General features: G+C 37.2%; 2 protein-coding genes and 1 long non-coding RNA gene across 6 annotated transcripts; 2 read left to right on the forward strand and 1 right to left on the reverse strand.

Annotated features, from left to right (window-relative positions):
- The first annotated feature begins 702 nt into the window (after window positions 1–702).
- LOC143218374 (uncharacterized) lies at window positions 703–6,486 on the forward strand. 2 transcript variants are annotated; one of them, XM_076443508.1, is made up of 3 exons: window positions 703–1,019; window positions 2,274–2,403; window positions 5,674–6,486. In XM_076443508.1, exons 1-3 carry the CDS (start codon window positions 895–897, stop codon window positions 5,932–5,934), a joined length of 516 nt encoding a protein of 171 aa, XP_076299623.1. In that variant the 5' UTR covers window positions 703–894; the 3' UTR covers window positions 5,935–6,486. The 2 variants fall into 2 exon arrangements, with proteins under 2 accessions (XP_076299623.1, XP_076299624.1); XM_076443509.1 differs by having other exon boundaries at window positions 2,274–2,400.
- A 2,073-nt stretch (window positions 6,487–8,559) lies between these two features.
- LOC143218481 (uncharacterized) lies at window positions 8,560–9,884 on the reverse strand. Its single transcript, XR_013011082.1, has 3 exons — window positions 9,730–9,884; window positions 9,375–9,547; window positions 8,560–9,192 (listed from the first exon to the last, which is right to left on the reverse strand). It is a non-coding gene; the product is annotated as an uncharacterized LOC143218481 (long non-coding RNA).
- A 6,666-nt stretch (window positions 9,885–16,550) lies between these two features.
- On the forward strand, window positions 16,551–25,360 carry LOC143218469 (leukocyte receptor cluster member 8 homolog). Of its 3 annotated transcripts, XM_076443658.1 has the most exons (6): window positions 16,551–16,860; window positions 18,426–18,832; window positions 19,647–20,827; window positions 21,554–21,887; window positions 22,149–22,356; window positions 23,889–25,360. In XM_076443658.1, exons 1-6 carry the CDS (start codon window positions 16,712–16,714, stop codon window positions 24,049–24,051), a joined length of 2,442 nt encoding a protein of 813 aa, XP_076299773.1. In that variant the 5' UTR covers window positions 16,551–16,711; the 3' UTR covers window positions 24,052–25,360. The 3 variants fall into 3 exon arrangements, with proteins under 3 accessions (XP_076299773.1, XP_076299771.1, XP_076299774.1); XM_076443656.1 differs by lacking the exon at window positions 23,889–25,360 and having other exon boundaries at window positions 22,149–23,713; XM_076443659.1 differs by lacking the exons at window positions 16,551–16,860; window positions 23,889–25,360 and having other exon boundaries at window positions 18,426–18,451; window positions 18,529–18,832; window positions 22,149–23,713.
- Window positions 25,361–25,553: the final 193 nt, after the last annotated feature.

The raw sequence follows: 25,553 nt of genomic DNA on the forward strand, positions 1-25,553 counted from the left end.
CTTATACGAGCATATTTAGAGCTGGGTGAGGGCTCATTCTAAAGAGGATGGTTCAACGCAGCGCGCTTTTCTCATCTCATATGTCAAAAAAGTCTTTTAGAGACAGAAAATGCATTGAAATCTGCGGGATTTTTTCCTAGATTTTTTCTCTACTTTGGACCCTCATATTATTAGTTATTAACATAATCTCGTTAACCTCGTGAGAAAAGCGCGCTGCGTCTAACCTTCCTCTTTCGAATGAGCCCTCACATAGCCCACAATTTGCTTAAATAAGGTCAAACAACGTTCAGTACGAAACCCATATTTTCGACCCAAAATCTAGTAAGATTCTAGGTATTTTCTAGTTACAAATCGAGCCTATACTAGCCCCTTAAATTGTGCTTCCCAATTTTTTTCATAAATGCGTAAAATCCGCGGTCTAGTTATGAGCGCGATCGAAATAAATTTCTCTCATTGATAATTGTTATAAGTGATTGAAATGAATTGCTCTCAACGATAACACTTACCAACAAGAGAAAAGATTTTCTGTTACTTATAATCCTTATTTGTAACCAATACGATTTTAGTCGACGAAATACTCGTTATTCAATGACTTCTTTTTCTTTTTGGTTATAACAGTTATGGTCTCCGAACACAATTGTTCAATGCGGTCGAAGTGATTGGACCACCGTGTATAAAACAAAAATAAAAAAATCACGAAATCGTACGCGAGCTTTCGATACATCGTTTCGAGGAAGTTTCGTCCCGTATTTCAGTCGGTGTTTACGGATACCTTTCCTAGACGGTCCGCCATTTTGACACGTTTTGCATCTATCGTCGAAGGAGCAACTTGAATGAGAACAGAATTTTGAGGGTTTGTAGACTTGAGACGACGGGATCACTGGATTGGCAAACATGAACGCGCCCGTGAGCGATCTCAAAGTTAAGATGTGGTCACCTGCTGTTCCTCTAAAAACACCGGACAACATCGTGTCCTCACAGTTCACCTTGCAAAAAGTTTTCGTGCCGTCTTACGAAAAGTAACTGTTTCGATTTTTCGTGTACATGATTTTTTTTTCGATCAGAGAGTACGAAAGTCTCGAATTTTCTGGTAGCAAAAGTTGCACGTTGAAAGCTCCAATGGACAATCTCAAAATCTTTCTTGCATATGTCATTTGGTAAATCAATTCTTGCAATTACTCAGAAAAAAAGTCAGCTCGTTTGATCCGATCACAAAGAAGTTATACTGTTTTAAAGTGCGTTCAAACAGAGTTGGGCAAAAATTGAATCAACGATCGACGACTAAATTTCTACTTCAATCGTTAATCGCAATTAACAATTAATCTCCTCGTTTAGTCGTTAAAATTGTGGTTAACGATTAAATACTTATTAATCGTTAATTGCGGTTGACGATTACTAATCGTCAATCGAATAATTGATGAATGATTAACTGCTGAAATATCGAAATGAAATACGTAATCAGAACTGTATGGATACTGAAAAAAATGTAAACTGAGTTTAGGTGTATTATCATTTGGTCTACATATAATAATACAAACTCTGTTTACGTGCTTTTATGTTTGAAGTTATTATTCCTGGAAAGCTACGATCATGTGTTTGTTGAAATATATTATTATCTCTCCCTCCTTATTACAATTTATGGATAGACCGTGAGGCGATTAACTTCAACAATTGATTAAATCGTCCGATTTTTCGATGATTCCTTTTTTTAACCAACGATTGACGATTAACTTCATCAATCGATTGAACAATCGTCGATTTTTCAACGATTTAGTTTTTTAATCGTACACATTACTTAATCAATCAATCACATGATTAAAATTTTAATCGATTAATGCCCAACTCTGCGTTCAAAAACTTTCGTGGTTCACTGTATACTTACAACAAATATTGTAGCATTTTAAGGGACGCCTCGAACGAGTATAATTTCCTTTTTACCACGTTTTTATTAGCTCGCTTTCTTGTTTGTTTGTTTGTTTGTTTGTTTGTCTGTTTGTTCGGTGGCAAATTTTGCAATTGATATTTTGTATTTCATTTTTTTCCGAGATATCAAGGTGAACTTTAGTTTTGTCAAGGTCAACTGTCAAGGCCATTATATTGTAGGTCGCTGAATTCGTCCTTGCATCGTTCAACAAGGAGTTAATATAATTGCAGTTTGTTTTAAATTCGCTAGATCAATAGAAAAGAAATGAAAGTTCGGTGGATATTTCTGTTCACCTCTAAAATTTTCATGGCCACCGTCTCATGCTAATTATAGTGTAAATGATCTTTAGAGAAAAACGACCTTGCATGGAACAGCTGTTGACGAACGAATACCAGCGTATTTGGTGGCAAGAGAAGGAAACGTGGGACAGAAGATTTAACGCGACGCCGACTACGAAGAAATTGTTGCAGCGCAAAGTAGTAGAGACCATTTTTACTCTTCTTTACCTTCTGCAAACATACATAGTCCAGTCAATGAATGCTTATAAGGGAGGTGTAGAGGGAAATGGAAGGAACACAATTTTTAACTTCGGGACTTTGTTTGGACTAGTTAGAAGGTAAACATACTAAAAGTCCCTACTCCTAGGAGGTGACCGGGGTCATATCTCGGAAACTATGCGTTCTAGCGATAAGACCATTCCATACAAAATTAAAGCTGACAAAATGTGCCACAATATTGATTCCATTCAGTTTTTTGCTATCTCGCATAGTTTCCGAGATATCCGCGCTCAAAGTTCACTAATTGTGAGAAAGAACTGTTCTGCACAATTAGTGAACTTTGAGCGCCGATACCTCGGGAACTATGCGAGATAGCGAAAAAGTGAATAGAATCAATCTTATGGTACATTTTGTCAGCTTTAATTTTGTATGGAATGGTCTTATCGCTAGGACGCATTGTTTCCGAGATATCCGCGCTCAAAGTTCACTAATTGTGAGAAAGAACTGTTCTGCACAATTAGTGAACTTTGAGCGCGGATATCTCGGGAACTATGCGAGATAGAGAAAAACTGAATAGCATCAATCTTATGGCACATTTTGTCAGCTTTAATTTTGTATGGAATGGTCTTATCGCTAGGACGCATTGTTTCCGAGATATCCGGGCTCAAAGTTCACTAATTGTGAGAAAGAACTGTTCTGCACAATTAGTGAACTTTGAGCGCCGATACCTCGGGAACTATGCGAGATAGCGAAAAACTGAATAGAATCAATCTTATGGTACATTTTGTCAGCTTTAATTTTGTATGGAATGGTCTTATCGCTAGGACGCATTATTTCCGAGATATCCGCGCTCAAAGTTCACTAATTGTGAGAAAGAACTGTTCTGCACAATTAGTGAACTTTGAGCGCCGATACCTCGGGAACTATGCGAGATAGCGAAAAACTGAATAGAATCAATCTTATGGTACATTTTGTCAGCTTTAATTTTGTATGGTATGGTCTTATCGCTAGGACGCATTGTTTCCGAGATATCCGCGCTCAAAGTTCACTAATTGTGAGAATGAACTGTTCTGCACAATTAGTGAACTTTGAGCGCCGATACCTCGGGAACTATGCGAGATAGCGAAAAACTGAATAGAATCAATCTTATGGTACATTTTGTCAGCTTTAATTTTGTATGGAATGGTCTTATCCCTAGGACGCATTGTTTCCGAGATATCCGCGCCCAAAGTTCACTAATTGTGAGAAAGAACTGTTCTGCACAATTAGTGAACTTTGAGCGCCGATACCTCGGGAACTATGCGAGATAGCGAAAAACTGAATAGAATCAATCTTATGGTACATTTTGTCAGCTTTAATTTTATATGGAATGGTCTTATCGCTAGGACGCGTAGTTTCCGAGATATAAGCGGAAAACCGGAAAAGGGGCACCCCGCTCACCTCCTAGAAGTGGGGACTTTTTTATGTTTACCGCCTAACTAGTCAAAACAAAGACCCAAAGTTAAAAATTGTGTTCCTTCCATTTCCCTCTACAACTTTACGTTGACTGGACTAACAGTGAACCGCGAAAGTATTTGAACGCACTTTAAACCAATGTAACATTTTTCTGAACGACCTGCCTTTTTTTCGATCAATTAGAAGAATTGATTTACGGACCAATTAGCGCGCGACCTAGACGCGTGTTGGCACAGTCGGCCCAGCGCACAGTGCGGATAAATGGCCTAATATTCGGCACTTCTCTAAATTTGGTTATTAATGTATATATAGGTAATTTTTTTACAGAAAATGATATTTACCAATATAATTAATAAATTTATTAAGAAATTAACAATTTTTATTTAAACAAAAATATATTTTTAAAAACTAACAAATTTAAAACGAAATTAATAATAAATGTACCATATTTAATATTAATAATAATAAACTTAGACAAATTATAATAGTATAAACCAAATTAATAAACTTAACAAAACGCTATTCGCTATCCGAGTCATCCTCGATACTTTGAATGTGATCTAAAACGAATCATTCAATCCCGTGATCTTGCATATTTCTGATTAAATATTGATCAATTTCAGTAAAATCGCAAGATTTGCTTTTTGTTGTCGTTTCTCGAGATATTTCAATCTCTTCAGATAAATCGTCCACCCTGTATAATTATTGCAAAATTGTATTATGCATAAAAATGATTATTATATGATTATTAATAACAATTTCCATCCTAATACGCATTTTTTGCAAAAGAAATGTATTTCATATCGTGATATACACGGATATTGAATTTTTCTGTGGCGGACAAATGGCAAAATTTTGTACAAAAATCCAAATTTGTTATGAATGTATATGTATTGGTAATTATTCGCAGAAAATGAAATTTAACGACATAACTAATAAATTTAAAAAGAAATTAACGAATTTTCCACAATACAACATAAAGGCAAGGTACGGGCACTTATTAAAAAGTTTATAAAATTAAGAGTAGCAGTTAGTTGCAGGCTAAACTATGAAATTCTTAAACTACAACAAGTAATATATCCGAATATATCAAAATCTCAGGATATTTTTTGCCTTTCTCGAGATATGTTAATTTGAAGTTTTATATGCAAGTAATAAATAAAACCACCGTTGAAAATTTATACAAAAAATAAATCTACTTTATTACATGTAAAAAGAATGCATATACCTTGGTGAGCATTTTCCATTATACAGAATTATTATTGCAACACTGATTTACAATTAATGTAATATTATTTGATTTTTGGGACTATAGAGAGTGCGACACATGGTAAAATTTTTTATAAAAATCTAAATTTGGTTACTAATGTAAATGCAATAGTAATTATTCACAAAAAAAAAATGTAACAATAAAATTAATAAATTAAAAAAAAAAATTAACAATATTTATGCATAAAAATTATTGTTATATGATTAATAATATCAATTACCACCTAATAAAACGTTTTGCCAAAGGAATTTATCGTACATCGTGATATACACGTGTAGTGAGATATGCCACGTTTGTCCGCACTGTGCAGCGCGCCAACTGTCAATTGGCGTCTAGATCACGCTCTGATTGGTCCGTGTTTTTCGTTAATAACTCCTTGCGAACGCAATTTTTGCAAAGGAAAATGTTGTGCTTCAAATGATCCCAGGAACCTCCCATTTCCGGATGTTGAAGGAATTTTAAGACACCCTGCAGAGAATGCTGAATAGTCGATATTACTACGCCCGATGTATCGTTGTCTGTTAAAGGTAATCAGGAAAAAGTCGTCGAAAGAACCTGTGAAGGAGATACCGAAGAAAATTATAAAATCACGCAGAAAAGTAGAACCGAAGAAGACGGCTGAAAAAACGAAGACAGCTGAAGAAACGAAGAAACCTGAAAAAGTGAAGAAATCCGAAGGAACGCAGAAATCTGAAGAAGGAGCGCAGAAATCTGAAGGTACGAAGAAATCCAAAGCGACAGAAGTTATTCCGACCGAAACAACGGACGACAAGCAAGAGGATAAATAAAAATAAGCGACGTGCGTTGCGTCGAATGGATTATAAATTGAAGATCGAACTGGAGAACGTTCAACGCTGTTTAAAATTATATCATAGGTTCATTGGTCGTAGCTCGATCAGCTTCGCTGTAATTAAATTCAATGAGAACCTATTCCATTCGACGTTTCCCTTTTTATAACATTTAATGTGGAAACAATCGCTTTTGTACGACATATGTATACGTGTATTTGTACCGACCGTTTATAATGAAGGAAAATAAACTAGCTATTGCTAATTTCTCTTAATTAAACCACGTAAATGATTGCCCGAGACAGTTTAGATTACCGCAATCAGGTAAACGAGCGTAAAGCAAGATGGCGGGATTTTTTCGAACGGAAACGATCGCGATAACCGTTTCGCATATTAGAGAAGAATTTTGCCTTTCTACATATCACGTAACGGACATTAGAGAAATGTCTGAAAGGTTTAATCGAGATGCTTTATCAAATGTCCGATGTTTCGGAATCGCTTCTATACAGGGTGTCGTGTAATTTATTCGTAAATGCGTCTTCGAAATCCCGAGTTATCGTAGATACGACTTTTCGAGAATCGGAAAGTCCGATGGACATCCGATATGCAAAGTTTTTGAGAATGCCAAGATATGCAACATTATTATAAGGTGGAGTGTGGTAAGTCCGTCGGTTGTAAAAAAAATTACATAGTCACCATTCTTTTCTAATTGTGGAAAATTGAAAGTTGAATATTTTTTCAAATTGCATCTACAGATTTGCGTCATGAATACATAAAGCCCCCAATCTCGTGACAGTCCAGGTTCGTGGATATTACATTAAACAATTATATTTAATGTAGAATTTGATCGAACCGGAGCGCCGAAAAATATTACTATTCCAAGTTTGTTTCAAACAAAAATTGCGATCGATAAAAATCCCTCCTTTATTAAACAATTATCTCTCGAAAAAAAGATGATTCTCCCATTAAAACAAAAAAATACAATTGTACTTTAGAAATATTTTATTTGAGTAAACTGGCGCGCATCAAATAAAATACTTTAATCTTACTTGAAGTGTTGGGTAATCCTATAAGTACTGCGGTTTTTTTCGATTCGTTCTTATAAATATACAATACAAAATAAAAATATAAATATAAACATACAATGTACCTGTGGTCATTAGGAAACAATTTGTACTCGTAAATGTATCGAGTACGAACCATTATTTTCTGCAAGAATATTTCAAATAAAGAGCATAAATTAAAATCAACAAAATATTTCAAGAAGATATCCAAATGTTCTCGATAGTCTTCGAATAAATTGCTATTTTCAAATATTACTTCAAAAAATCATTGCATCAAATCAAATATTTTATTTTGATGTTGTATGCATACTTTAAAATAAATATGGTTATCGACAACTAAATATATACTTTAAAATAGATAGGATAATTGACTGCTTAAAATATTTAAGTATAAAGAACTATTATCCAATATAATATTTGTTAAAATTATTGAATCAAGTTTAACGCATATCTTAAAATAAATAGGATTATTTACGACTTAATATTTAAGTACTAAATATTATATATTGCCAGATTCTATTTAAAAAAATCATTGCATCAAATCAAATATTTTATTTTGAAAGTTGTATGCATACTTTAAAATAAATATTAGATTGGAGAAAAAGAAAACCATTATTTTTACGTTATCTCAAGCAGAGAAATGATGGGGATTTCTTTTTCCCCAACCTAATATGATTATTAATAGATAGGATCGTTGATTCCTTAATATTTAAATATTAAGTACTATTATCAGATTCCATTTCAAAAAGTCATTGCATCAAATCAAATATTTTCAAAGTCGCACGGATATTTTCAAATAAATAGGACGATATTTAATCCTAATATTTAGTTCTAATATTTGAGATACTATTTTACTCAGCCCAAGACCGAAATAACCAAGGTGGGCGTGAAGAAAAATTCAACTGGCCAGTACGTCGCACAGTGGGCTAAACCGACGAAATCTGTGTCAAAATCAAAGAACTTTCGATAGAAATGAGAGAGAGAGCGATGAAATTTTTTTTAAATGGAAGCTGAAACTTTGCAGAATATGGAATAATTATGGAGATTGTGGTACGAACGTTTTTTAACCTTGAAAGAATTCGTTAAACTTGCACAATTTCAAGAAAATTGTGGTTTTTTTTCAATACCACTCGCGGAAAAATTTTTTTTTTAACATGCGACACATCATTTCCCGTATATTTTTTCACGCTTATTTTAAGTAAACGTTCAAATACATCATTATGATTATTTTTAATGTGTTTTATATATGAGAATACAATATTCCTTCAAACTAGTGGCTTACCAATTGATTTCAACGAAAAAATGATTTCATAAGTTACGTTCACAATAATTGATTTCTTGCAAAATCCTGAGATCGTAGACAAATTTTGAAACCAGATTTGAGATCACCGTGAGAAAATCTACAGGAAATGGTGTGTCGCATGTTAAAAAAAAATTTTATCCGCGCGTGGTATTGAAAAAACCACAATTTTCTTGAAATTGTGCAAATTTAACGAATTCTTTCACGGTTAAAAAACGTTCGTACCACAATCTCCATAATTATTCCATATTCTGCAAAGTTTCAGCTTTCATTTTAAAAAAATTTCATCGCTCTCTCTCTCATTTCTATCGAAAGTTCTTTGATTTTGACACAGATTTCGTTGGTTTAGCCCACTGTGCGTCGGTGATGTAATAGACGATCTAATCGCCGAGAAGATAAATCCCCGCGAAAATGGCGTAAGTTAAGCCTAATTGATTGTGCTCGCTTGAAACGGAACACCTTGTATGCACGCACCCGTGCTGCATTGACTACCTAAATCGCTAAGAATAGTGCCCGGTTGCGGCGATGGTAAATACACAAGAACACTGCCTTCGGATATCCCGGTCGAATATTTCTGTGATTTTAATATATACATATCCTTTTCGACAATTACGCGAACTTTCTAATGCTATTACTCACCAGTCTGTTACACTATGATAAGATTACGGTTGGTGGACACTGGTGCAACGTTGCAGCTCGTCGAAAGACGAAAGTCGCAAATGCTGATGCAACGTGCAACGATAGTTGAGTTTGATTTCTCGCCGTACACCTAGGAATTTCTCATGGGGGTCGAGAATGTTGCCGCGTGTGTTTACCTCCGACGATTTATTTTGTTGTTGGTAAACCAGCCTGCTAGAGCTACCCGCAAGTAACGTCGTGTGTCTTGATATATTTCTATAAAATAACAGATTAATTAATTACAGATTAATATCACAAGAAGCACACTGCCAACTGAATGATAACAAATTCGATCGGCAATGTTTAATCGATCTGTGCAAACGACATTACTTGTGGACACTCATAATGCTTAGAACTAAAGTCTACAGTGTGTGTATAACAGAGATTCGTAAACTTACACATTCTTTATAACAAATGTCATTGATTATGAGTCTCTGAAACAGTTGTTAAACATCGTCTTGGACAGTTCTTCATCGAGAATGTTGTGTTTACATCCGACGATTTATTTTGTTGTTGGTAAACCAGCCTGCTGGAGGTACCCGCAAGTAACGTCGTGTGTCTTGATACATTTCTATAAAATAACAGATTAATTAATTACAGATTAATATCACAAGAAGCACACTGCCAACTGAATGATAACAAATTCGATCGGCAATGTTTAATCGATCTGTGCAAACGACATTACTTGTGGACACTCATAATGCTTAGAACTAGAGTCTACAGTGTATGTATAACACAGATTCGTAAACTTACACATTCTTTATAACAATGTCATTAATAATCAGTCTCTGAAACAGTTGTTAAACATCGTCTTGGACAGTTCTACAACGAGAATGTTGTGTTCACCTCGAACGATTTATTTTGTTGTTGGTAAACCAGCCTGCTAGAGGTACCCGTCCGTAAGTAACGTCGTGTCCTGACATCTCCATAAAATTTCTGTAAAACAATAGATTAATTAATTACAGATTAATCTCGCAAGAACCACACATGTTTAATCAATCTGTACAAACGACATTTATATTTGTGCATACTTGGACACCCATAAGAGAGATTCGTAAAATTACAAATTCTTCATAACAAAGTCTTTGATAATGAGTTTCTTAAGACGTCTTATTTCATACGTCCAAACAACGTCCAGTTGGGGACGTCTTCGAGACGTCTAAAGACGTCCGGACCTAGAACGGACGTCTTTGAGACGTTTTGTGCTATCTGGGAAGTAGACTGCGGAAGTTTATGCAATTGGCAATGTTCCGAGACGATTTTTAAGAAGGTGGAACCAAGTGAAATATGATTTTCAGTGTTAGTGGCCTTTGTAGATCTGAAAGATATGAAAATTTGACTTTATGTCCTAGCATTTTTTGAAAAAGAAGCCATATATGCATAAAGATCCGCAGTCTACCTTGAAATAATCGTTTGCAGATTTGCTGTACATGTATGGCCGCCTGAACCTCGTACGCGCAACCTGTTTAAACAATTTCTTGGATCGCGTTATCCGGGAGTCTACTGTGGACGATCAGTTAAACGAAAGGAAGTAATCGGACGATTATTCAGGCCGGTTGTTCCCCTTGTTCGCTTTCACGAAGAATTTGTAAAGAACAATTGTCGATAGGTGTTATTTAACGCGGGCAGGGTAAGGTCTGGGTAACGAAACACCTCGGTAGTTTTGCAACGAAATGGTAGAAATGGAATATGGTCTGGCGCGAGTGTAACACTATATTCATAGGATATCGAATGAAGTTGGACGGCAGTCCTACTGTTATTTCTTTTTTCAGGCCGGAACTCGAGCGAAGATAGATTGCAAACATTTAAGCAGAGTGGTAAACCTGCGATCTGTTGCCTCTCGTTGATCCCGTAATTTAGTGGACTGAATTTCGTTCCACGGTCTCTCCGCGTTTCTTTTTCGCAGAGCTTTTATCTATAAACTTTTATGTATAAAAGTCGACCGTTTTTGTTCCGATCTCTTTTATCAGCACCGAAACTCTTTTTATCACCGACCGCTAATGGGTTCCGTGAATCTTAAAACGTAATTTTACGATACAGTTTTTCAAGCCACGCGTTTCGCATCGTTTCTAAAGATCGAAAATATCCTTCCGAGCGGATTCGTCATGACGCAACAACGGTCGTTGTTTCGTGTTGTTTTACGGATGAAATATCGGACAGTTAATTGATAGATACATATAAAGGCATGTTGTTCGCCTTGAACGAGTACCGGAACTTCCCTTCAAAAATATCGCTCCGGAAAATAATAACCGGCGAGCATCGTGCAGGCAACAATGCGAGAAAGCATTCGCCTAATCTCGCGTTTCTGCTTAGAAAGTAATTGAAGCGTCCGGGGAGCAACTCGCACAGCTGGTAGCAAACATTGAACTCTCCAAAGTGAACTGCGGTATCGTTTGTACATTATATAGTGTAGCATAAATATGTACAGGGCGATTCAGCTGAATGTGCCACCTTTGCACGTAAATTATCTCGTGTGTGAAAAAGTGGTCGGAACAAAAATTATGTGGTTCCAAGAATACTATACAATGCAGTAATTAGTTTTTTTCTATTTTGTTTGTAAAGATCACGTTGAATGTCTTTATTGTGAAGGGTGGAATTTAATCTTATGCTTGGAGGGAAACTCTGAGACAGTGTTGGGATATTGCACGGTTTTTTCGCGCATGCGCGACCAAGTACAGGAACGTATGGCCGTATGTATTATGTCCTAAGTTTGTGGGGAATGTAGTGAAGAACTATTACTGGTAGGAAAGTATTGGAAGAGTTCAGAAGTCTGTTCAGAACTTCAATTTCAACACTCCAATTTCAACTTCAATTTCAACTTCACTTTTTCAGTTTCCACTTCCATTTTTCAGTTTCAACATCAATTTTTCAAATTCCACTTCCATTTTTCAGTTTCAAGGTCAATTTCTCAATTTCAACATTAATTTTTCAGTATCAACATCAATTTCTCAATTTCAAATTCAATTTTTCAAATTCCACTTCACTTTTCCATTTCCACTTCCATTTTTCAGTTTTAACACCAATTCCCCAATTTCAACTTCAATTTTTCAATTTCAACTTCAATTTTTCAAGTTCAACTTCTCAATTTCAACACTCCAATTTCAACTTCACTGTTTCAGTTTCCACTCCCATTTTCCATGTTTCAACATCACTTTTTCAAATTCCACTCCGTTTGGAGCTCATTCTGGCATCACTGGCGAATATCTCGGAAACTATGCGAGATAGCGAAAACCTGAATTGAATCAATCTTGTGGCACATTTTGTCAGCTTTAATTTGGTATCGAATGGTCTCATCGCTAAGCCGCATAGTTTCCGAGATATAAGCGGAAAACCGAAAAGGGGGACCTTCTACGTGCATTTGAAGTTGAAAATTGAAAAATTAATATTGAAATTGAGAAATTGATGTTGAAACTGAAAAATTGAAGTTGAAATTGAAAAATTAATATTGAAATTGAGAAATTGATGTTGAAATTGAGAAATTGATGTTGAAACTCAAAAATTGAAGTTGAAACTGAAAAATTGAAGTTGAAATTGAAAAATTAATATTGAAATTGAGAAATTGATGTTGAAACTGAAAAATTGAAGTTGAAATTGAAAAATTGATGTTGATATAGAAAAATTGATGTTGGAATTGAAGTTGAAATTGAGAAATTGCATAAACATCCGCAGTTCACGTGATACGACTCCGATTCGAGTTGGTAATACGAAGCACAACAATAAGACCAGGTAAAATCGAGCTGTAACGGATTTAACGGAAGTTCTTCTCACGGAGAAAGACATTATACGCTGACAAGTATAGTACGGAGGTATCCTTCGGAGTCGTTAAGATGATAGGTGGCGCTTTGAACGAGCGTTTATGGCAATTTTGTTGCCTCTGCAAGATTGAATCACTTTGAACACCGTTGGAACGAAGATATATGTTTTTAACATCGTCCAAGACTATGTTCGACAACTGTTTGAGAAACTCATTGTCCTTATCAAAAACTTTATTTTAAAGAATTTGGAATTTTACGAATCGCTATTATACATACACTGTAGACTTTAGTTCTTACCACCTCGATTTTCGTCATTATCATCCCAGTAAGCAAACATGTTCTATTTTAGACAGTAGGCTGTGCCATTGAACCTTTTCTGTGAATAAATTCATTACAACATTATTGAGAGAGTCGTGATTTCATAACAACACTGAAATTAAAATATCTCCTTAACTATAACAATGGTTTTTCGATATTACAGTAAATATTCGATGGACGCGCAAGGGCCTCGGAGAGGTTCGTTTGCATAGTTCGTAGAGAGACACTATTTTTTTGTGCTCCCGAGCCGAACGTAGAAAAGGACAGCGCGTGTAAACAGAAACCGCGCACGGCCGAAGCGTACCGATGCACTATGCACGGTGGGGTATTTCGCTATAAAATGGGAATAAAATATTGTTGCGTTATTTATGGGCTCAGGGTCATAAATAAGTAGGTCGTTGTATTCGTCTTGACTCCAGCTATAAGATTATGAAATAAAAATTGTACTTTAACATTTAAAAAATCAAAATAATTCTTATTTTTTGTCGAAAAAAATTTTTTTTTTCGAAATTTTAAATGTACAATTTTGTACATGTCTAAATACTGTTCAACTTTTATTTCAAACATTTTGTCGTCAGACTATCCGAACTCTTGAAAAGTAGTGATAATTGAATGCTTTGATTACGATGTACTGGAAACGAGTCTACCTCCTTAAATTTGTTTTTCTTTGTTAAATATATACTAGATTGAAGAACTAAATCTTTGGACCTGATTTTTTATAATCAATTAGAAGCATTGGTTTACGGAATGATATGCAAAAAAGATTTTCCAAAAATTACAAATTTAAAAGATTAAATGCAAAAATAAAAAAGCCATTTGTTAAAACTTTTTTATTTGGGCCCTTAATGACAAATTTAAAATATACGCTTTGTAGATCTATGTTAGTTATACACATGCTGAAAATTTCATCGGAATCGGTTGACGCATGAAAAAACAATACGCATCGAAAGATATACGATTCTGTAGATTTTAAGGAAAAACTGATCAAAAGTCGTGAAAAACTACAATTTTCGTGAAAAACATCGATTATGTTAATCGATTTCGACGAAATTTTCAGCATGTCTATAACTACTATAGATCTACAAAACATATGTATTTTAAATTTTCACTAAGGGCCCAAATAAAAAGGTTTTAAAGAATGCCTTTTTTATTTTTGCATGTAACCTTGTAAATTGTAATTTTTTGAAAATCTTTTTTGCACATCATTTCGTACACCAATGCTTCTAATTGATTATAAAAAATCAGATCATTTGATACAATTATAAAAAAGTTATGGGCGTACGAATATTTATGGGAGTCATTAATTATGCTTTCCGCTCATCAGAAGCAATCACGAATATCACGAATCACTGTGAAAAATAACCGCGATTGAGAACGAACGTGATAGAATCACGAGTGATTCAAAAGTGGCAGTTCACGCCATCCCTATAAGTAATTACGGTTCAGTTTAGACGTTGATCTCCGATTTCAACGTCAGTGGGTACATGGTATAAAATTTGAAATATCTTCGGAAACATTAACTTCTTTGACATTCTTTCCTGGTATTTTTTTATTCAAAATGACATACCACAGATCAGATGATATAAAAAATTGTTGTCTCTCGCAATATCACTTTACAACTGTCAAAAATCGAAATGCTCGATAACGGTTGCACCGGCCTATGACGCTATGATAATGTAAACAACACTGACATTTACTAACACTTCCCACAATTTTCATATACATATAACAAAGTTTGAACGTACGTAGCAAATAGTTTACTTACTGATTCACTCTTGCTCGATGAAAAATCACCGATTCTGTTCCGATCCGCTTCTGCAACTTCGATCACATTATCACAGACAAGGTATAGGAAATAATAGGAATAGAACAATCACCATGTGAGGTTTCTCGTCTCACGATTTGAAATACCGACCGACATCGATCAAAACAACTCGACATGTTACGCCCTCTACGCTGAGAGACGATAAATGTTGGAACTAGATCCACGAAAACGATCAAATCTGCTCAAATACAAATGACAAGTTGTGTCTATGATGTTATGACTAGATGTTCAAGTTAAATTTTTTTATTCGATGTCACACACTATGTTATGTATTTATAATTATTTGATTAAAATACTAATAAATATCAAGTTGTAGAATATTAGCACAGACGAGGTATCGTAATTTCGTACGGAAAAGAGATTGGGTTATTTTTGGCGTCCCAGCAAATTAACAACACGTCTCGATAAATGCTATTTGCAAAATTAATTCGAATTTATACCTATCATACCTTAAAAGTCTATTATATGGAATTATATTATCTAAAACAAATATGTACGATAAGTAAAAATTGCTCCATCACCCCGACGGCACACCGGCTCGGTTTCAGCCTGGCCCCTGTGCACAAAAGGGCGCGTTTTCCGCCTGCCGAGGGCTCGAGCCCAGGGCCTGCCGGCCGGGCTAGGATTCAGCCGATTTGCAAGATTGCAAGGGTGCGGGATTCGCGTTCTCATTGCGTGATAATACAAACACGGGTTTTTTCAGTAGTCAAAAACGCCAAATAAAGGTCAATCTAGGCAGCAATCGCCCTCAAAGGTCTTATTTATTAACTTATTATACTTTTGTCGGTAACAAGGGAGACTGCTACGCATTTGCAAAGTACTGCCACATTGATGCGACCCGCCCTGTGTCGCGCATGCGCGAGAAAAGTTGGGCCCAATCGAAGCACTGATTGGCCACATTAGTGTGATACCGTGCTGCCCTCTCAAAAACAGGCTGAATCCCAGCCCGGCCGTCAGGCTCTGGGCTCGAGCCCCCGGCAGGTGAAAATCGCGCCCTTTTGTGCACAGGGGCCAGGCTAAATCGTCCTGATTTGGTCTCAACGCTGAGCCAAGCATTGCGTTAGCCCGTAACGTGTCGGGCTGGGGCTCGGCTAGCTGGGTCCGGCGGTGGGCTCGGGCAGACTGTGCTGTCGGGGCAGTGTTTGTTCGTTTCTGGACACAGTTATTCGAAGTTTATCTATTATACATAAGATTTCAAAGTAAGATTGAAGCTAACATTGAATCAACTATATGTAATAGTATGTAATACCTAGAATAAATATATACGAACAATTATCGAAAATAAAGAAAATATAGTCACAATAAAACTCCTATAAAGAAAATCAATCTCGAAAATCCTTTACTCTTCGTTCATTGTTGAGTTCCCGCGCTCTCTCTATAGAACCAGATTGCTTCTTCCGTGTTTTCAGTGAACGCGTAAACGTTACAAATAATCTTAGATACTCTAAAATTAATTTCGAGATTAGTATGCAACAGAGAGTATTATGCAACTATTTTAAAACCTTTTAATTTAATTACATACACGTTATAGGGGGCGCGACAAGAGCCAACAACGCCACTGGCTACATGGCTATATATATATGAATTTCGCCGATGCTGCCGTCTAGCAATGAGGAATCGCATAACTCATCGACTCCATTTTATCTTGTCGCGAGAAGCTCGGTCGTTGTTACGTGTCCAACGCATTAACAGTTCGTTGAAATACTGTTTTACTCGTGAATAATGTTTTAAAAGAAAGTCTTCTGGCTTGGACTGATTCGTGGTAATACAAACAGTGTTTACGGCGGTGAAACGTAAAGCGTAAAATTGTTTAAGCAATTCTGATTTTTTCCACGGTATGTCAGAGGGCGAGGCTACAGCATCGCAGAAGAAACAGCAGCCATTTCAGCAATCGCCACAAATCGGAGTAGGCTTGATGGCAACAAACATGGCATGGCAATATCCTTCGCCAAACAATATACACAACATGTTTCCTCCATATTCGGGGTAAACATTTTTGTACAATACTTTTCTATGATATTACCCTCGACCGTTACACAATGAGCGGAATGAGTCACCCGTAGAGACCTGTGTTCGACACAACGCAGATTGTCGGGGAACGTTGCACGAACGAAACTTCAGAATTTGTTAATTCGCCTTGAAATTCATCGAAATCGTGTTCCTTATCGAACCAAATCAGTTTCGAGAGTAGAAAAATGTGGGTAAAGAGATATTGTCTATATCAGGAAATTTATTGACTAGTTAAAAAAATACTGGGGTTGACCTAATTTCGGAGGAATATATAGAATGCGAGTCCCTATAGACGTATATTCATATTTATCGAACTTATTAGGTGTACAAAAGTTCTCGGCCTTTTTTCGTAAAATTCAATATTTTCTTATTTAAAATACAAGTATGTTTCAATCGGGAAAGTAGTCTCCGTTTGCTTCTACACCCTTCTTCCACTTCTTGGGCAAATGACGAATCCCTAGGTGAAAAAAAGATGGTGGTTTTGACTCGATGAAGTCTGCGAGGCATTTCTCGACTTCTTCAACTGGAAGTATGTATCCACCAAAGGATGTTGTAGCGATCTGAACAAGTGATAATCTGAAGGAGGCAGGTCTGCTGAATATGCCGGGTGTGGCAAAACTTCCCAACCCAACGAATCCAGAACGTCACTGGTTTTGTTGCGTTGCGCCTAACCCAGTAGCAAGCTCTGCTTGCGCTTGGCAAGGATTTTCATAGAGTAACTGCTCCAAATCCTCATCAGGAAATTTCTTCGATTTCTTCGGAATGTTTGATACCACTTCTTGATGGTGCTGATAGATACAGCATCTTCTCCCAATGCTTCACGTATTGTCTCCATAGTTTCGGAACTATTGCGAAAAGCATACAATGCCTAATGTGCGTCTTTTGGCAACTAATTTTGTTTATTGTGGTTACAATAATATTTTGAGATTATGTTAAACTATTAGTCGGGTAATTTACTCTACTAGGTTGGTACTATAAAATCCCCCAACCGGAACAGAAATGTTTCGGTACGAAAACTTAGTACAGCTGTTTTTATTCTCAGGCCGAGAAGTTACTTGTACACCTAATATTAACAATTAGATTAATTCAACAAATTCATTTGTTGTAAGAGAAAATATTGTGTTCCTTATCGAACCGAGTTGGTTTCGAAAGAGGAGAAATGTGGGCGCAATTGTATCATCTATATCAGAAAATTGATTGAGTTCGTAGCGTTTTTAAATTTTAAATTCAAAGATAAAATTAAGATATCTACTCATAGATTTTCCAATAACATGGTTTCCATTCTGTTCTATTACTTTTTGCTATTTTGGAGGTATCGTAACATGTCACCGAATAAACCTATGAATAAGTACCTTAATTCTATCTTTAAACGTTAATTTAAAAACGCTATGAACGTTCGTTCCATCCCAATACTTTCTGTAGAATTCTATAGAATGCCCACCTTTTGGATACATTGACCGTAACTTATTAGTAATTAGATTAATTCGAAAAATTCCTTTGTCGTAAGAGAAAGTATTAATTTGTTGTATTCTTTGTTGCAGGCAATTGTATGGACCTGGATACCAAGGTGTACCTCATCAGGGGCAAATATTTAATTATTATCATACAATGATGCCTGGATATGGACAACCTTTTAATCCACAGCAGATGCAACAGCAGCAGCAACAACAACAACAGCAGCAGCAGCAACAACAACAACCACAACAACAACAGCAACAGGGCAACAATCAAGGAAAACAACTACATCAACAGCCTCCTGTACCTGGGACACCAATGTCTTTGGAAGATGAGGCGGATCTTCCTCCTCTTCCACCTGGACCACCTCCGTCTGTACCGCAATCTCAACAGCACAACAATCAAGTGCAACAAACTATGCAGCCTCATCCAGCGTATATGTACAACTCTTTCCCTTATGGAAACTGGAGTGGCATGCATGGTGACATGTCTCGTAAGTTTCCTGCGACGTGCGAGAAAATAGTCGGAGATTATTTACAAAGAGGCACTCGTCTCCGATTTTGATGAAATTTAAACGGAAAAAGTTGTTCGAACTACTTTCCTTCGAAGGTCGAAGATTCTGAAGCTTCGAAGCTTTAATTTCTGAAACTTCAAAGGCGATGAGAATCGAAGCATCGAAGCTTCGATTTCTGAAACTTCGAAGGTGATGAGAATCGAAGTTTCAAAGCTTCGAATTTCGTGTCTCCGTAGTAAATTATTAGCAGATTAAACGAAACGCGGTTTCGAAGCTTTGAACTTCGAAATTTCGCTGCTGAGTTATATTCGATACAATTACAGTGAGCATAAAAAGTGATTGGACACTCCTACATTTCGAAAAAAAATACGCCCTCACAGCTAAAAGAATGAGTTGGGCATTTTAAACAAAATATGACACATAATGTTTATATCAGTACAAAAAGTAACGTGATGAAATGTATAATAAACGGGGAACAGAAAGGGAGAGAAAGTCTTGGGACACTTATAATTTTTATATAAATTTAAAGCAGAGAGGATAAACATTAACACCAAACGTACTGGTTGTATTTATATTCTGTGAAAAATCTGTTCAATTTTTTATCTATCAAAATCATAACATAACATGAAACTCGTAAGTTACAACTTCATATGCTTCAAGACTTCGAAGGGTCGAAGCATTGGAAAAGTAGCAGCCCTTCAAATTTCATCAAAATCAAGCCTCTTTATAAGTAATAACCAAATAATGTGCTAGCTGAACGAATATTTAACCATATACGCGTTCCCGGTTTCAGAATACAACAATCAGATTCGCTTCAACGTACAAAACAAGAAGAATGGCATGGCATTCACTCCGTCCAGCAATAGCGGGGCTGCGAAGAAAAAACGTAAGCGGAACAAAAACTTAGCGGCACAATTCAACAATAGCTTTCAGGCGAACAGTCCCACCACTACTTTCGTACCGGGTCCAAATTTGAAGACAGAACTACCACCCCTACCCCCTGCACAGCGTGAAGTAGCAGCTCCTCCTCCACCGACTGAAGAATCCCCTGCTCCCACTTCTATACCTGCTACTACTACTACCACCGCTAACACAACTCCTAGTGCTGGCACTCCAGCGGTAGGTACTCCGTCTGTTGTGACAACTCCTAGCCCAGTCGGAGACTGGCCTGACAGTTTGAAGAACTACGTGAACAGATGCTACGAGAAATGCAAAACGGCCGTGGACAAGGATCAAGTCGAGATTATATTAAAGGGGAAGATTACACGCGCTGCGAACGATGGCTCGCTATGGGTGAAGGATTGGGACCAAGAGCCTTTACCTAGCATCCACAGTGAACGTATGACCATGACGATCAAACCTCAAAAACCGGCGTTAAAGTTGAACAATTTAGCAAATCCGCTGATCACTGCACAGGGAGGCTTGCGCAAGCCAGGCCTCTCTACTTCTCTTGGGGCTCGGCTTGGTGCGCGTCTCTCTGTCAGTCACAAACGGTCGAGATCAAGATCGCGGACTAGATCTAGATCAAGATCAAGATCCAGATCGAAGTCAAGATCAAGGTCGAGGTCGAGATCGAAGTCGAGATCGCGTTCAAACACACGTAGCCCGCCATCCCGAAAATACAGACGTAGCACGTCGTCGTCGTCCAACGTTAGCGACCGGGAACACGACTATAAGTCGTTAAAGACGAAAAAGTCAAATAAAAGCAAACAAAATCACAGCAGCAAGAAAACAAAGAAGACTAAACAGATGAAATCACATTTCTATTCAGAGTTTGGTTTAGCTACAGGAAACACCGAGGAACTAGGCTCCAAGGAGAAACTGCAACAACGTGCTGCAAGATTCAACGACAGTATTTCCAGGACCGCCAGCAACGGTGTTAAAGATGATTCCTCGGCAGAGTTTGACCTAACCGGTCTTCACATTGTTGGCACATGCAAGGATATAGAAAAGCCATATTTGCGGCTGACATCTGTAAGATTCTATATTCTGCTAATGGGTCGTTCCAACGCGAAATCGGACACAGTATTTCGAGTAATCTTTTCTAGATTCTCATCAAATTTGAATATGTTCTAGTCTTTTTAAAATTCTTTTAATTCTTCTCAAAATTGTTGATTTCTCAGACGTGTAAATGAAGTGTCGCCCCTTCTTTTCATTATATCATAAGACTGGAACTAACAAATCGATGAAAATGAGATTTTAGGAGCTTATTAAAATGTTGTTTTCAACAATTATTTTGCAATTGTTCTAAACAAATAGCGGGGTAGTACTTTTTAAAAAATTGCAAAAAATGAGGGTATAGCTCCAAGTGTCCCCTTTACGGATCTGTTTTTAAAGAGATGGACATTTTAAAAAATTTACGAAATTAAAATTATTTGAAGTGAACCATAAGGGATATCGGAATGAAAAATTTGGACTAAAATTCATTCTAATATTTCGCGTGGAATGACCCTAATAACTAGACTGTGGATGTTTATGCATTTTCCAATTTTTGTCAACAAATTTTAAGAAAATGGAATGAAATAAAGTTGGATTTTTAATGGGAGCAGCCTTTGTAGATCCAAAACAAATGAAAATTGTGCAAAATTCTATTGTATTTTATATTTTAGCATAAAGATCCGCAGTCTACTATGTAATAACATTACTAGTGATGTGCAAGACGCGTTTACTATTAAATGTATATTTGTTTGCACGTTACAGGCTCCAGCTCCCTCCGCTGTACGTCCGGTAAGTGTACTCCAAAATTCTTTGGCACATGTCAAGAAGCGTTGGGTGGCTGAACAAGACTATAGATATGCTTGTGATCAACTTAAATCCATTCGGCAAGATCTTACCGTCCAAGGTATCCGAGATGCATTTACAGTCCATGTGTATGAAACGCATGCCCGTGTAGCTTTAGAAAAAGGCGATCATGAAGAGTTCAATCAATGTCAGACACAGCTAAGGATGCTGTATCAAGATGTCGGCGGAGAAAATCGGTGCGAATTTATCGCATACCGAATACTCTATTATATTTTCACAAAAAATTCCCAAGGTAACAAACTCGCTCAGAAATCTTCTCAGATGATATGCCGGATATACACGAGTTACCTACATTGTTGCTACATTTTATTATTTATTTTCATTTTCTCTCGAGACAACGAAAAGGATTTCCGAACGACCTATATTGATACAAAGAATATCTTACTTCTATTATCAAGTAACAATGATGGGTACCGAATGTATCGGATATCTCATCTGTAAAAATACCAGAAACTTATCGAGAAAAGACAACCAACGACATTTTCTCTTACAGATTTAACAACAATTTTAGCCGCTTTATCCAAGGAAGACAAACGCGACGAGTGCATAAAACACGCACTGAGAGTGCGTTCGGCATGGTGGTTGGGCAACTTCCATGCCTTCTTCAAACTGTACGCCATCGCTCCAAGAATGGCTGCCTTCCTGATGGACTGGTTTGTTGCAAGAGAACGCAAGAATGCATTGAAGTGCATGCTAAAGTCGTACGTACTAAACATTTTGTTAGCCTTTATCCATCTATATTCATCAAAGCATCTTCGAACAGTATTTGATGGTACTTCGCGAACATTAATATCATTAATGCTAAACAGTCTCCTTTTACAAACTTCTTTTTTTTTACATTGTCTTCAAAATAATCTGTATCGCTTTACCTTTTCCTTTTTAATATTTCACATCGCCTAGCGTAACAATACATTTCGAATAATTCATTCGTTTTGGATCGGCGTGGCAGTCGAGTAGCGTTCATAAAATTCTTTCGCTTCATAGATACAAGTAAATGAAACACGTACTAGTAGCGCATAGTTGTGAAATATAGTGACTCCCACTAATATTCGGACACTCTTAAAAACACCATAACTTTTCAAATATTGGACCATGCGATTTGAACTTTTTTCGAAAGCTAGAGCAATTAGTTTACTACAGGATGTGAAAAGAAATTTTTTCAAAAATTGCATTTTACCGGAATTGTAGAGGAAATACTAAATGTTGCATTTTACAAGTTTTTTATGCGGGCCTATATTGAAATTTTGAAAAATATGTTTTGTAGATCTGTGTGGGTTATATGCATTGTGAAAGTTTCATCGAAATCGGTTGATGCGGGGAAAAATGACAGTCATTGAAAGATGTAAGAATTCTTAGATTTACTGCTGTTATAGGCCGAAAATCGTGAAAATTTTTACCATCTTTAAACGCTTGTAGCCAGTGGCGCACCCAGGGGGGGGGGAGCCAGGGGCCCAAGTCCCCCACCAAGAAAAAAATGTTCAGCTTCCAAAATTAAAATCGCGGAATAGCCCTGGGTACCGGTGATAGATATTTTGGCTTTAAAAAAAAGGTCATCACGCAAAACCTAGGGCTGGGTTCAACCCCCCCCCCCCCCCCCCCCCCGCAAGATTACATCCTGGGTGCGCCACTGTTGTAGTCCATTGCAACGTCGACCGATTTTGACGAAATTTTCAGGATATGTTTAATTGAAACAGATCTACAAAACGTATGTTTTAAATTTTCAATATAGGCCCACATAAAAAAAAGTTGTAAAATGGATCTTTTAGTATTTTCTCTACAATTCCGACCAATTGCAATTTTCGAGAAAATTTCTTTTCGCATCCTGTAGTGAACTAAGTGCTCTAGCTTCCGAAAAAGTTTGAATCGTATAGTCCAATATTAAAAAGATTATCGCGTTTTAATGGGAGTCACTGTATTTCCACGCTTCCGTTGGAAATATGTTTGTCATCTTCACGGTTCGTTCTTGAAAATTGTCAACCTTTTACATTCCTACAGGTGTATATCGTTGCGCGGAGAATGGTGGAAGAGAGTGAACGATCTCTTCTTTTTTTTTTTCAATCACGTATAATCATACACAGATTTTCTGTTACAGGGCATCGTATAGCCGAAAGATAATTGATTTTAATGTGTACATAATATGTTCATTTGCTATGTTTACCGCTATTATCATTTTTATAATGTGCACACCGTTCACGGACACTTGTTCTAATGATACATTTCTTCTGCTGTTTAGCTACCGGCAAAATTTGGCGGTTGATTTCGTCGTGGCAGAATTGGCCTTTGAATCTTTGGACAAGTTTTATGAATTTGTCAATGAATTCGGGTTGGTTTATGCGGATCCTGAACAACAGCTAATCGACTGCAAGACAAGCAGTGGTTCTCTAGGTGCTTGGTAAAAGCAACATCAGTCCTCTAGTTTCTCGTGGAAGCCGCATAAACAAATCGATTATTCCTCGTCGTGCACACTGGTAGGCGTAAAAAGCCCCCCTCCTTCGTGCAATGTGCCCCGATATGCACGTCGCCCTGTTTTACGATGATTCTTCTCGCTGTTCTCAATTTACGATCATTGTTCTTCGTTGATCGACGTTATCAATCGATCGAGCAACAATCCTGTATATGAGAAAATCCCTCCCACGAATCAATCTGTGTACATAATACAAATCTCAATCCTCGACCCACCGGTAAAACACGTCACCTCGAGGCGAAGATGTTTCGTGTGGGTTTCGAACAAATTGTACAAAGGATCAGAGGTGATCGGTTCCCGATCATCCTCAACTACCTCAAAACAGAACTCGGTATGAAGCCGGGGCTCGTAGGCGAATTACGAAAAAAAAGAAAAGTAAAAACAACGAATCGTCTTTCGGGGGAAAAAAAATAATAAGTCTCGTCGGGTGAAGCTCTTCCGAGTTCTTCGATAAAAGGCGAAGTCCCCTCCCGTTCGTTGATCGTTGCGTGTTTCTCGATTGTCGTCTCTGCTAGAAAATTGTGTGAACGTCTTTTTAAAACGCTGCCCACGAAGGAACCGGAATTTTTTAAGCCTGTGGTTGCTGCCCAGTCCTTTCGCTCGATTGGGGTTAGCCTCGACGTGGAGGAGAGCTCCGAGATTCGATGGATGAAAGAAGTTAAACGGAAGTCGACAGAACCGGTTCGTACATACGGGGACGAAGATCGGCGTGCCGGCGGCCATGGATCACGAGTGTCGAGAGGAGAGTTGGTTTTTTTTTATGGAAGATCGAGGAGAGACCGAAAGGAGACTAAGCTGGGGTAAAAACCGTTCATAACGAAGAAGAGAATGGAAGACAGCTTCGACTTGGAGATCAACGGGTTGTGCCTTTATTGTGGATACGATATAAGGCATTGACTCTGTGGATACAGTTGACGTCACGTGTTCAAAGATCGACGGCTAGGAACTTTTAACCGGGACAAAAATCTATTCGGCGTCGAGTAGTCGCCGATCGCGTGTGATACAAGTGATTTATTTTTATCTTTTTAAGTGTTTATCGCAGGACAATGGTTTTTTTTTCTTCTCCTTCGATTAATCTCTGCTATCCGATTCTCGGTTCCTCGTCTTGCTCGTACGGAACCTCCCCCCCCGGGTACAGCATAATTGGGAGAAGAAAAAAAAAGAAAAGGGACAATTTACACTGTACGATCGCATTCGAGCATGGGTATATTTCTGCATAATAAATTATTTAAATTTTCGGATATTATATTACTTTTTAATGCGTTACACACACTGGAACCTAACGGATTTACAGGGCATCTGTTGTAAATTAAAATAAAACGTTTTATTATGTTGTAATTTGAACCTGCTCGTTCACCTGAACATCATAGGGAAGCAATGACCAAGTTATTTCTATATTCGTTAGATAGTTACTTTGCTAATTCGATAGTGTAC

Source organism: Lasioglossum baleicum, chromosome 19 (assembly GCF_051020765.1).
Source record: "Lasioglossum baleicum chromosome 19, iyLasBale1, whole genome shotgun sequence".
Lineage (NCBI taxonomy): Eukaryota > Metazoa > Arthropoda > Insecta > Hymenoptera > Halictidae > Lasioglossum > Lasioglossum baleicum.